Raw genomic sequence first — 13,479 nt, 5'->3', positions numbered from 1 at the left:
GCCATGTAAAACCACCACAAAAATATAATGTTGGCCTGGTGCATAACTCATATCCAGAATAAAAAAAGGATCCACAGTGGAGACAGCCCAGGGATGCAACTTCCCACAGCACCAGGAAAGCGAAATAAACGGCCCGTTTTAAAAGCATTCAAGGCTACATTCAAGGAATGAGCAACGTGGGAATGGACTGTCTCAGTCACTTGAAACGCTAAATTATATTACATCACTGACCATTTATGTTCTTCCTTAAAAGGAGAGCTAAGATTCTTTGTTATACGCTGGTTTTAATCCTTCCAGGACTCTTGCCTGCATCCTGAATGCTGTGCCTTTCTGAATATTCTTATCATCTATACACATACCAGTATTTAAATCTTGGCCTCTCTGCAAATGACATGCTAAAACGTTAACCATTTTGCATCTTTTAAAAAATGAAAGAAAAGGAAGGAATTTGTGCCAGCATTCGATAAATATTTTCCTCCAAATATGTCCATATCTAGCTAAGGATGAACAAGTCAGTCTGTTTCAGTCCCATGCCAGTTTTTTTTTCCTCTCTCCACTGTTGGAATGAAAGGCTATAGGCCCACTAGCTAACCCCATCCTTTTGCTGCGTCTATCTGCCTGAAGATTAAAAGTGAAATATACTTTACCTCTGAGCAGTGACAAGGAATGAGAGAATGTCCTCTTCCCCAGACAAATGACTAGTATCAAAGATGACGCTGAACTCGTACTAGGAGGGGGAAAGAAAACGGTGTTTAGCACTTTGTGGATCTTGTTCTGGATATGAACCATATTGGAATTAAATACATTTCTTCCATGACATTGCTGCCATTTCTCTAAAATGCATACATTGAGCACCATTTGAAATGCCTAATGCTTTCATAGGTAAAGAGCCATAGTTGTTTTTCTATACATAATCAACGTCACCTGCGTGCATTACTCACATATGCAAGTACAGACAGGAACTCATATCCAACATTGGAAGTATGGTCCCTCTCGGATCTGTACCAGAGCATGCCATCAAATGTGAGTAAACACAAAACAGCTACATCACTGTCTCATGACAGGCGCTCCCCTCCCAAGTTCAAGGAACTGGGAACAGCAAGGAACAGGAAATAACTAAAAACTGAAGAATTCAAAATAGATTTGGCAATTGGCTTCACTGGTTGTACACAGAAAATCTAGCTTTGAAACACCCAGCAGCACTGTTGGAATGAAAGGCTATAGGCCCACTAGCTAACTGAAAAAATATGACAAATAAAAATTCAGAATGAAAAAATAATACCACCATTTATTTTCATTGGCTCTGCGTTGCATAGCATGTATCTGAACATTACATACTTTGAATAGCAGGAGACAATACATGATAAAGCAGGGCAGCTAAGGACAGAAATGGTGGACTGCTCTCCTCCAAATGTCAGCCAAGGAAGCTTCATAGCATTATTTTCTGGCCGCTAAAAAGAACTCACATTAGAATTCTCAGTCAGCTTCTATTAGGGCTCTGTGGCTACGAACAGCCGCCACAGCCCGACCATTGAACTTTGTTTGGTGAGGAAAGACCAGGGGCACTTCACAACGAGAGCCGAATGGTGACCACAGCACCTCTGTGGTCAAGGCGCAAAGCCATGCTGTGTTTGCAAAGCAGTCAGAGACCCAAAGGTCCGCTTGTTACACAGAGAAGCTCACAGCTACTGAAAACCATAACTCTCTACCTTTGACTTTGATCTCATGAAGGGGAAGCCCACGCTGCACTTCAGAAAGTCAGAGTCTGGCTCCAGCAACTCACAAGCAATGCCCATCTCATCCTGAAAAAGAGGGGAAAGCAAGGAAATGCTGCAGTACATGAAACTGCGGCAGAGAGAAGAAAACACTGGGCTGTATCCAGACAAAGTTAGATGCACTTTCTTCCCAATGAAATCAGTGGGATTTAACCAAGTCAATCAACAGACCTCACAATAAGACTTGCATATCCAGTAATATATAAAAATACTAATTTTAGGCAAGTGCCTTTGCTGTATTGCTTTCAACATGTGCTAAAATTTTATTTGTTTAGGCAAACCCCACACATGTAATTTTAACATGCAATGTTATTATGTATGCTTGTTTTTTAAACCGCTTTTTTACATTTGTTTTAACTGTATATTCCATTAATATTTTATACTATTTTATATAAACTGATTAGAGTTTTTGGTTGTGGATTAAGCAGTATATAAATCTAGTTACACAAACAAACAAATATAAGATTAGATATAATACCAAATAACTACCTAACAGAAAAGAAGCATAGTTACATTTATTTGGACAAGATCTTAGCTTGTGACTTTGTTGCTCTCAACAGGTATTTAGCTACAGTTTCTATAACAGTCACAGAGCAGAAAAACATAGCATTGCTGAAAGGTATTCCAGGTTGCAAAATGGTTACTAAGTGGTTAAATGACCACAGTAAGAGCACAATGCAGCTAACTTAGTTTACTTTTCCTTTGCAAAGTTGACTGCAAAGCTTGGCTATCAAGAGCATGAGGGAAAGCATGTCTCCTTAATTTGTCTCCAACACCTTCCACTGACTCTCTGTGATGGACCAGTGATCTGCAACTTCCTTCCCCCCTAACTAAGCCACCTTCAGGTATCCATCAGGTCCCATGGACTCCTGCGTATGGTCAGGACAGGAAGTTTGCACACCAAACCAGTTATTTTCTAAGTGTGTTTCACCAACAAATGGACTCATTATCTAAGGATTAAAGGTAAAGGTACAGGGACCCCTGACCATTAGGTCCAGTCGTGACCGACTCTGGGGTTGCGGCGCTCATCTCGCTTTATTGGCTGAGGGAGCCGGCGTACAGCTTCCGGGTCATGTGGCCAGCATGACTAAGCCGCTTCTGGCGAACCAGAGCAGCGCATGGAAACGCCGTTTACCTTCCCGCCGGAGCGGTACCTATTTATCTACTTGCACTTTGATGTGCTTTTGAACTGCTAGGTTGGCAGGAGCAGGGACCGAGCGACGGGAGCTCACCCCGTCGCAGGGATTTGAACCGCCGACCTTCTGATTGGCAAGTCCTAGGCTCTGTGGTTTAACCCACAGCGCCACCCGCCTCCCGTATCTAAGGCTTAATCATTATTAAAAGTGAGCTGTTTTGGTTTGAGCAAAACCTAAAAAGGATGTAGCTGAATATACTCACTCCTCACATCCAAGGGCCTCCTATTTTCAGAAATTAAAAGACCATCTGAGCAGTTTTAGAAAATGCCTCTATATAATCTTCTCAAGGCCTACCAGTTAGGCTGATCACCATCCAACAGCCTGCTGTGGTTTTCCATGGATGCACTAATATGATGTTTGGTTTCGCTTTAACCTAAACTCCCACATTTCTTCTCATCTAGTATTTTCATTTATATTCTCAGTAGTTTAACAGAGCTATGGTTACCTTAGGAGAACATGATCCAGATTAATTGAAAGACTGCTGCAGAAAAATGTATCGCTGAAGAACACAAACTTCTGTAAGTTATACACATGTGCACTGCCTAGGACAGTTTAGAACAGGGGTCAGCAAACTTTTTCAGCAGGGGGCCGGTCCACTGTCCCTCAGACCTTGTGGGGGGCCAGACTATTTTTTTGGGGGGGATGCCCCACAAATAACCCAGAGATGCATTTTAAATAAAAGCACACATTCTACTCATGTACAAACACGCTGATTCCTGGACCATCCACGGGCCGGATTTAGAAGGCGATTGGGCCAGATCCAGCCCCCAGGCCTTAGTTTGCCTACCCATGGTTTAGAATCAAATCTTGTTCTGTTGCGCGTACTGGGATCAAGGCCACCGGATTATACAAACCAAGTCAAACTATGGATCTTGTATGAACAGAGCCTTTTGGGGCCAATGAACAAAAAAGAGTGACCATAACTCAGTGGGGGAGCTGATACTTTGCATGGAAAGCGTCCTAGCTTTGATTCCCAGAAATTCTAGTTTTTTAAAAAAGGTCATGGTAACAGTATTGGAGAAGACTTCTGCTATGATCTTGGAGAGTAGACAATACTGGACCTGATGGGCAAATTGTCTAACCTGGAATAAGACAGCTTAAAAGGTAAAGGTAAAGGGACGCCTGATCATTAGGTCCAGTCATGACCGACTCTGGGGTTGCGGTGCTCATCTCGCTTTATTGGCCAAGGGAGCCGGCATACAGCTTCCAGGTCATGTGGCCACCATGACTAAGCCGCTTCTGGCGAACCAGAGTAGCACACGGAAATGCTGTTTACCTTCCCGCCGGAGTGGTACCTATTTATCTACTTGCACTTTGACGTGCTTTTGAACTGCTAGGTTGGCAGGAGCAGGGACCGAGCAACGGAAGCTCACCCTGTCGCGGGGATTCGAACCACTGACCTTCTGATCGGCAAGTCCTAGGCTCTGTGGTTTAACCCACAGCGCCACCTGCATCCCCTAAGACAGCTTACTGTGCTCAAAACAACTCAAAGCACTCATGTCAGAGCATCCCTGAGGATCAAATAGCACTATATTAATTTAAAAAACCTAACCAGGCATTAAATCTTTATATTTCTGAAGAACGTTTGCTTTATTTTCAAATGATAACAACAGCATTTAATGGAAAATTTCAAATAAGGGATTATCTCTGTATGTCACAAAGTTGGTACAGTGTTGAACCAAGACTGGGAAAACCTGGGTTCAAACTCCTAGTTAATCCAAGCACTTCAGTGGGTAATCTTGTAACGAGACCTACTTTCTCAACCGAATGTACTATATAGGTGAAGATAAAATGGAGGGAGGAAAGAACCACAGATTCTGTCCTAAATTACTTGAAGGAAGAGTGGGGTCTAAATTTAATCAATCATTCATTCAAACAGAAAGAAGCCTTGGAACAACATGTTCATTTTACATTGCTAGCTGTCTGAAGATGCGAAAATACTATGTTTTCACTCTCAAGCCATCTGAAAGGTATTCGCCTGGATCCCTCGCAATAGCAAATAACCTAGAATTATCTCCATCATTGTGAGGAATCCTCAGCTGCATCCTTCAGACTGTGCACTACAGCCATAGGTGAAATGTGTTGTGCTGCCCTTGGTCTGAAGGCAATAGGATGTGTTGAAATAGCTGTGGGGAGCACCAGAGCGACACCAGGGTTCCCCAAAAACACCTACACTGTGTATATTTGGCAAAGGGATGTAGCAAGGTGGTTCAGCAGGAGCTCTGCATGCAAAAGATCCCTGGACTCTCTGGGTAGGACGAGGAAAAACTTGTTTCTGAAACCACAGAGGGCTGCTGCCAGTCAGTGAAAAACCTGTGGCCCTCTAAATGTTGTTGGCCGGGCCTAATGGAATTTGGAGTCCAACAACTTGTGGAAGGCCACAGATTATCCATTTCTGGGATAGACAGCTAAGTGGACCAGTGGTCTAACTCAGTGTTTCCCAAACACTGGCCCTCCAGCTGTTTTGGGGCTACAACTCCCATCATCCCTAGCTAGCAAGACCAGCGGTCAGGGATGATGGGAATTGTAGTCTGAAAACCACTGGAGACCCAAGTTTGGGAAACATTGGTCTAACTCGAGGTAAAACAGGTTTCTATGTCCCTATATACACTTATCTAAGTCTGCTTTGCTCTCCTTCTTCTCTTGTTTTGATCATCTCATGACAGGATGAGCATTTCCTTAATACACATGGGCTTCAGCATGACACTTAATACTCCTCAATTGACCAGGGAGACGCAACACCTGAGAAGGGTCAGGAACTATAACCCTGGAAGAAAAACAAACTAGTTTGTCACTCAGTTGTGCGGCTTGAAGAAATATATGTGAACTAATGTTGAACACCTGAATGTGCTTTCTTAACTTTAAATATATTTTCTACATCAAACCTTAAAGGTACCCCTGCCCGTACGGGCCAGTCTTGACAGACTCTAGGGTTGTGCGCCCATCTCACTTAAGAGGCCAGGGGCCAGCGCTGTCCGCAGACACTTCCAGGTCACGTGGCCAGCGTGACAAGCTGCATCTGGCGAGCCAGCGCAGCACACGGAAACGCCGTTTACCTTCCCGCTGGTAAGCGGTCCCTACTTGCACCCGGGGGTGCTTTCGAACTGCTAGGTTGGCAGGCGCTGGGACCGAACGACGGGAGCGCACCCCGCAGCAGGGATTCGAACTGCCGACCTTTCGATCGGCAAGTCCTAGGCGCTGAGGCTTTTACCCACAGCGCCACCCGCGTCCCACATCAAACCTTACTTGTGCAAAAATACATCTAGGCAGCTCAAAGAAATCCAGCAACACAAACATTAAAAAACTGTATGCTGAGAAGAGACATTTCCTGGACAAAATGCAACAGGTTTTTTTTTAACTTACATTTTTTGATAAGATCAAACAAGCTGACAGCTATGAACATCCGGAGAGAGGAAGTTCAAAAGACAACTAAAGATAAAGTAACAGCTACTTCAGAGCATTTTGTGATGAAACAATGAGCATGCTTTTACATTCCTTGGTACAGATTTAAAAGAACAGGGTAAAATAAAATGGTAGAATAAAAAGCTTACACACTCGGGTTTTGTAAAAAGACACTACTGATTTACCCATTCATTAAAATGAATGGCAGCTAATGAAATACCCCTATTAGATATTATGAGCCCTATTCAAGTGTTCAGCCTGATCACATGTGTAGGGAGCTGGGTATGTTTGTCCTGGTCAAGACTCAACCATTCCCTATGCATGCGGACTGTTCTCCTCTTCCAACCTTCAGTCTTTACTACGAAGATATAAAGAGACCTTCTAACTGTGTGTAGCTGAGCACTATTAGAACTCGCCTTGAGATCACGAACCTTGGAAACTCAAAAGTTCCCTGTCAAACCAACCCCCTACAATAATAATAATAATAATAATAATAATAATAATAATAATAATAATTTATTTATACCCCACCCTCCCCGGCCAGAGCCAGGCTCAGGGCAGCTAACACCAGTAAAATTACAGTAAAAACATAATGTGGGGGGGGGGCAATTTAAAATACAGGTTAAAATGCAATTTAAAATGCAGCCTCATTTAAAAAGTAGCCCATAGATCAAAACCATTAGGGGAGAGAAACATAAGGGTCAGACTGAGTCCAAACCAAAGACCAGGCGGAACAGCTCTGTCTTGCAGGCCCTGCAGAAAGATGTCAAGTCCCGCAGGGCCCTAGTCTCTTGTGACAGAGCGTTCCACCAAGTCGGAGCCAGTACTGAAAAGGCCCTGGCCCTAGTTGAGACCAATCTAACCACCTTGCAACCTGGGACCTCCAAAATGTTGTCATTTGTGGACCTTAAGGGCCTCCACGGGGCATACCAGGAGAGGCGGTCCCGTAGGTACGTGGGTCCTAGGCCGCATAGGGCTTTAAAAGTCAAAACCAGCACCTTAAACCTGACCCTGTACTCCACTGGGAGCCAGTGCAGCTGGTATAGCACTGGATGAATGTGATGTAGCCCACCCCAATGTAGCCCTCCTCAAGATCAAATTGAATACATGTATAGAGCTATGCTGTTCCTCCAAAAATCTATCACATTTGACAACACTACACATGTGGATATATTTTATTCTATGGTTGGATCCAGGCTTAAGTTAGCAGTTCTTAAGTTAGCGTCAACTAACCTGCTCCGTTGATTTCAGTGAAGCTGAAGGCTGAAGGTCTGGACCCAACACATCATTTATGAACCACCTAACATTTTCCAGGAACTGTACAAGTATTAAAAGACAACACAATCCCTGTTTGGAAGCTTACACTCCATTAGATATTATATAAAAGGAAAAGGGAATGGGGGAGGGGTGCCAGGGGAAAACAGATCCAGCCACTATTTCTGCATAATTCACAGAAGCACATATGCAACCCTTGTGTCTGATTCACTGTTTCAGAGTTTGTCAGTGCAAGAATCTCCACACTTGTTCTAGGAAGGGGAAGGGGAATTCTAATAAAAAAAAATAAGGAAAGAATATTTTCTTTGGCACCGGACACAGATTTCCTGCTTTCTTCCATGATCTCATTAGTAAGTGCTGAAGGCACACCCACAACTCCAATTCAGCAAATTCTGGTTTCACATCTTGGAGTCCCTGCTTGTTTGGGGAGGGCTTTTTCAATAGAATTAATTGCAGAAAAGCTCCCCCAACCCCGCTGCCGCACAGCTGAATCTATTTTTGGATCATGAGATCACAGGTGTTGACTACACAGGAAGTCTCCAAACGAAGGAAAGAAACATCCCTGGGGGGTTTCAATATAGTTTCTCCCCCTCCGAACTCTCCTCTACCTTTGTAAATGCAACAAGAAACATTAGCACATGGGAAAAGAATCCAGTGTCTAAAATGCTGGAAGTAAAGTGTCCAAAGTATGACAGAGAGTGTTAGATCAATCTAAACAAAACCAAAACCAGAAATCCTTGAATCAGCGTGTATATATATCTGAAGTCATGCGTATGAGAAAGCTGAAGTGGTCTGGCAGGAAGGAGAATATTAGTACAGTTCCATTTGCAAGAAAATCATTTTTTACAAAATTAATAATAATCTGCAAACATTTGAAGAATTTTGAAAAATTGTTTGCATTCATTTTCTGAAGTTAAATTAAAGCTTTTGTGCAACTTAACTACCAGAACTCAATCTTAGGTCAGATTTAAGACCCAGTTCAGGCTTAACTCCACATAAGGTTTACCTATCATTTGACATCTTTAGATAGGGGACTGCGGGGAGGGAGGGATATCAAGGACAGTCTTCTTCAAACCTTGCACAGCAGTGATTCACAAGAAGACCACCAATTGCTACGCTAGAAATTTAGAAGCATCCAAACCAAACTTGGGTCTCCATCATCCCTGACCACTGGTCCTGCTAGCTAGAGATGATGGGGGTTGTAGTCCAAAAACAGCTGAAGACCCAAGTTTGTGAAACACTGATCTAAACTGATATAGTGAATACTACTGTTAAGGACTGAGCTCCCAGTGCATTATCAGCACACATTACTTGGGAAAATATATAAACACTCAAACAATCAAGTTCCAAACTGAAAACACAAAAGATCATTTGCATGGTGAGAAGAGAGGAAGGAGGCTGCCAACAAGAGTTCAAACAGGTTTTCCTTTCATTTGTGTTATTTCCCTACACGTTAACTCTTTCTAATTCTGCAATTGGAAGGGAAGTTACTTGAGCTAAATTGCTGTTTAGATGGGCTGGATGTGAAGAATATCCGGCCCTGTCTGTAGACAGGAAGTTCTGGAAATGTGTGTGTGTGTGTGTGTTTTAAAAAAACAGAAATCAAAAGATGCTTGTGAATTTTGCAGAGCAGCTCTGCAGAGCTGCAAGGTTCTGAATTATTGCTCAGGATAAGCAACTAAATGTCTCTGTGTTTATCCAAGACAAGCAGCCAAAAACCTTTATGGGTTCTCTCATTGCTGTTTGTAATACTGAATGCCATTTTAACTCAAAGGTGGAGCTACTTCTGGATTTCTCTTCGCATGCTCTCTGGGACATGCTGATGTAAGATTATCATCAGCACAAATACTAGTTCATTTCTACCAAAAAAGGAGAAGTCTGTTCCCTCTGCAAGTCAGGTTCTTGTGATAAAATGCCATTAAAGCTAGAGGATTCTAACAGAGGCTCCCTTAAGAAAGCGCTGGCGAGCGTCTCATTTTGGACTTGCTTGTGTTTTCTCTGTCTTTTGGAATCCTTCTTGGACTTCTTTCCTTTTAAGAGAGACTAAGCTATTATTTCTCCAAAGGACCGAATTTATCACCAAGTCAGTTATCATGTCAAGGAAGGAATTACATCTGAATCGGCTAAAGAGCAAAGTCTATTTTGGTAGTTCGGTCAAAATGCACAAGGCAAAAACTGAAAACTTAAAAAAAAACACTTGCCCCCAGAATAAGTTCTCAGATTAAAGATGGGAGACATCTTGCCACTTTAATAATATATATTTTTCAAGGTTGAGTGGTAGAGCATTAATGAACATCAGTGCAAGGAACTAAGTGGGATGAGGGAGATGGACAGGAAGATATGTGTGTAGCCCTACTCAGCAGATTCAATTTAAGAGCTAATCCAATGTGCCTTGCTCCAGCTGTCATATGTCCTATTAGTCTATGGTTACCAGATTTTTTTCATTGAATCTGAGAACACTTTTTTTTTTTTAAGCTGAGTAGCAACAGGGAGTCAGTAGTGGGGAGGCAAAAAACCCTGGGCCCAAGCACACATGCATATTGTATAAAGGTGCAAAGCCCTTCTTTTGCACCTGTGAAACACATAAATGCACAGGTTTTTTTTTTAAAAAAAACTGGGCAACAGCCGCCCGCCCGTGACTCCCAAGCCTCCCCCGATCTCCTGCCCTCCCCCCTTTGTTTTGACTGATCAGGGGAGGCTCAGGAGTCACGGGCGGGCAACCGTTGCCCAGTTTTTAGAAAACTCTGCGCATTTATGTTTCACAGGGTGTGAAAGAAGGGCTTTGCACCTTGCCTGGCAGAGAAACCGTGCACCTTGTGCCCCTCCTGGGCAACGGCCGCCCACCTGCAACTCCCGAGCCTCCCCCGATCTGTCACAACAAAGGGGGCAGGGGGCAAGAGATCTCTACTGCCGGACGTCCCCGGTTCCCCTTTGGCAGTGGCGGCGGCAGCGAGCAGCTCCTGAAGCCAGCCAGAGCCAACTGCACTACCAGGCTGGCTCCGGGCTGCTGAGGCTGCCGCCTCCATGTTTCCTGGGGACAGATTTGCAAATCTGGGGACATTCCGGGGACGGAATTTGTCCGGGGACAGATTTACAAATCCGGGGACATCTGGTAACCCTATATTAGTCACACCCCTGTTGTCCAAACATGCAGTATGAAGAGGGAGGGTGCCTTCATACATTCATCCATACCCATGAGGACTTCCTTGCATGATCAGGATTCCAGGTGGGATGGAATTGTTCACCCATGTATCTTATTGCATACAGCTTAGGGAAGGGCTGATCAGAGAGTTCAACATCAGGGATGAGGCTAGTGGCTGGTGGTGGCATGCACCGATTCAACTTAATTTATCCGCTTACTGAAATAATTGACATTCGGAGAACACCAAATCAATTCACAGAACAGCAGCAGTCTACAATGTTCACAACAACGAAACTTTTGAAAGCACCAAGGCATAGGAATTGGGGTGAAGATGAAAGTGTGTGAATCTTCAGGGTGGCAGGAGAGAACATATTATTTATCAATATCCTTCCTAACTTGCGCTAGCAAGTTACATTCCCCTTTTATATGCACAGCAGATAGCTGGTTGCAGGCTCGTGTGAGCCTCTCACTATTATACAATTCAATCTGTCTCAGATTGAATTGTACGTTCCTGGTAGGTTCCCCTGAATCCCTCTTAAAAGAAGAAAGACGCGATAATCTTATTCAAAGTCAATAAAAGAAGTTTACTCACATCAGTTCACAGTTGGATTCCTGAAGGCAGACTTAGTTACAAATATGTACATGTGGATCTACCCCATATGGTGGAATAATCCCAGTGCTTCTGCTAGCTGAGATCTAGCAGAGCAGTCCTAGCTAGAAGCTGGTCAAATGAGGAAGGAAGTCAAAAAGAGAGGGGTGTGCTGCATGACTCGTCCTTTGGTTACCTGGACGCCCACCTTCTATCACATGCAAAAAGAAGGATGCTCCAGCCAGGAGGAACAGGAAGTTTCGACTGGCTGGACCACACATTCCCTTGCATGTATTCTCTAGCATTACAAGGAATGTTGTACTTGACTGCCTCTCGTGGATCACATCCCACAGAAAGCAGGAACCTGAAAGGGTCTTAAGGAATAGGTGGCTTCAGTTTCATAATTGGGCAGAAGGTGAAAAGAGTACTTAGTAGTGGCAAGTTGTGGGAGGAGGAAGATGCAGGCGATGCAAAGCAGGTGTACTAAAGGAGGGGAGAGGCATGAACATGGAGGGGGGTGAAAGGGGTACAAAGTGGGACTGCAGAATGGAAGAAACAGCCTCAGAAATGGAGTCGGGAAGGTGAACAATGAGGGCAGTGGTTGCATTAATTCATTACCTGACCTTCCCCCTAAGCTGCTGCGATGGGTTACAGCATTAAAAGCAATGTTAAAATTAATTTATAAAAATCTTGTCGCATGGGGAGAAGAAGCTATTGGGGCTTGTGGGGGAATGGCAAGAGGGATGGCAAAGAGCCCCTCGTACATAAGGTATTCATTCCATTGGTAAGACAGGTGGTTTGTGAGCATCTCAAAATGTATTGCTTTGTAATCACCAAAAAAGAAAACAAAGGGGGGGGGGGAGAAATTATCAGAATTAAAATCTGACCCTTTTGGTAAACACAACTGTAACCACGGGAAGTCGTAGCTGACAACATTTCTCCTTTTTTTAAGGGAAATTCCCTTATTCCGAATAGGATTCCTCGCAAGAAAAGGGAAAAGTTGACAGCTATGCAGGAAATTAATACAGTATGTGTGCTTTGAGTTTTAACAGGAATAGTTTTTCAAGAATAGTCTGTCATTCTATAAATTAAAATGAGTTAAAAAAAAAAAAATGTCACTGAATCCAGAACATGACTTAAACCTTTGCTTCTGGATCACAAGTGCTATGGTGGAAAAGTGCCACTCTTTTTTTTAATCACTTGTATGTACACCTTGCACAGTGAGACACGTAGGAAGGTGATGCGGTGCATTTTTGCATTGGGTCATTTCTGCAATCGTTCTACACCAGTGCGCACACCTGAACTCTATGCCGTGAATTAAATAAAGGCTGGTGTGATCTCTGGGCTGTTGTCTATGTGGTGTTACTAAAAGCTATTGCACCAAGAGCAGCCTCTCAGTTTGGATTTAGGGAACGTGACATGGAGAGGGGGTGGGGCTATTTTATAAAGAACACAGGGCTGTCACTGAAAATGTCAGCCCTGTGAATTATCTGCAATAGTCTGCTCCCCTGTAAAATATGTAGCACCAATTGGGAGAATATAGGTGTGGCCAATGAGGCACGTAAATTCATTCAGTTTCATCAACTGGGGAGGGTAGGAAAAGGGCGAGACATTCTATTGTGGCTTATTAATACTTCAGTTGCGATTAACAATTTCAAAGCTCTTGTTCCATAAACACTCTCACACTCACATAGTCCATTCATTCATTAGAATGATATACGGCAAAGTTTTTAAAAGGCAACTGTGTCTTGCTGCCAAGGAAAAGAAACTCCATTTCTTAAGAGCCAAAACTAATACTTCTCACATACTGTGAAAGGCCAGAAAGAAGCCTCTTTACAGAACTTACTTTGTATGGAACAGATCAGACACTGTTTCATAGATTTCATAGAACTATAGAGTTGGAAGGGAACTTAGGGTCATCTAGCCCAACCCCCTGAAAAGCAGGAATCTCAACATCCAGTTTGAAACCATACCGGACCCTGCTTAGTTATGAATTAGTATTAATGGCTAGTCTTTATTTTGCGGAGATCTTTCTTGTTTTAAATCCTAACAATTTAATTTTGTACGATCTTCTCCTGTAATATGGAAAGGACCAGTTAC

General features: G+C 43.3%; 1 protein-coding gene across 1 annotated transcript in view; it reads right to left on the bottom strand.

The window, feature by feature from the left end:
* Window positions 1-13,479, bottom strand: part of ITGA9 (integrin subunit alpha 9) — a 231,898-nt gene that overhangs the window by 54,529 nt on the left and 163,890 nt on the right. The window contains exons 19-20 of the mRNA XM_080975757.1: window positions 1,710-1,802; window positions 648-727 (exon numbers count right to left, since the gene is read on the bottom strand). Coding sequence (XP_080831883.1) covers window positions 648-727; window positions 1,710-1,802 — 173 coding nt within the window. The remainder of the gene's footprint in view (window positions 1-647; window positions 728-1,709; window positions 1,803-13,479) is intronic.

Source organism: Podarcis pityusensis (genome assembly GCF_964106645.2).
Source record: "Podarcis pityusensis genome assembly, chromosome: 12".
In the NCBI taxonomy this organism is placed as follows: Eukaryota; Metazoa; Chordata; class Lepidosauria; order Squamata; family Lacertidae; genus Podarcis; species Podarcis pityusensis.
The sequence above is the reverse complement of the archived record's forward strand: the minus strand, read 5'-3'. Positions and strand labels throughout refer to the sequence as shown.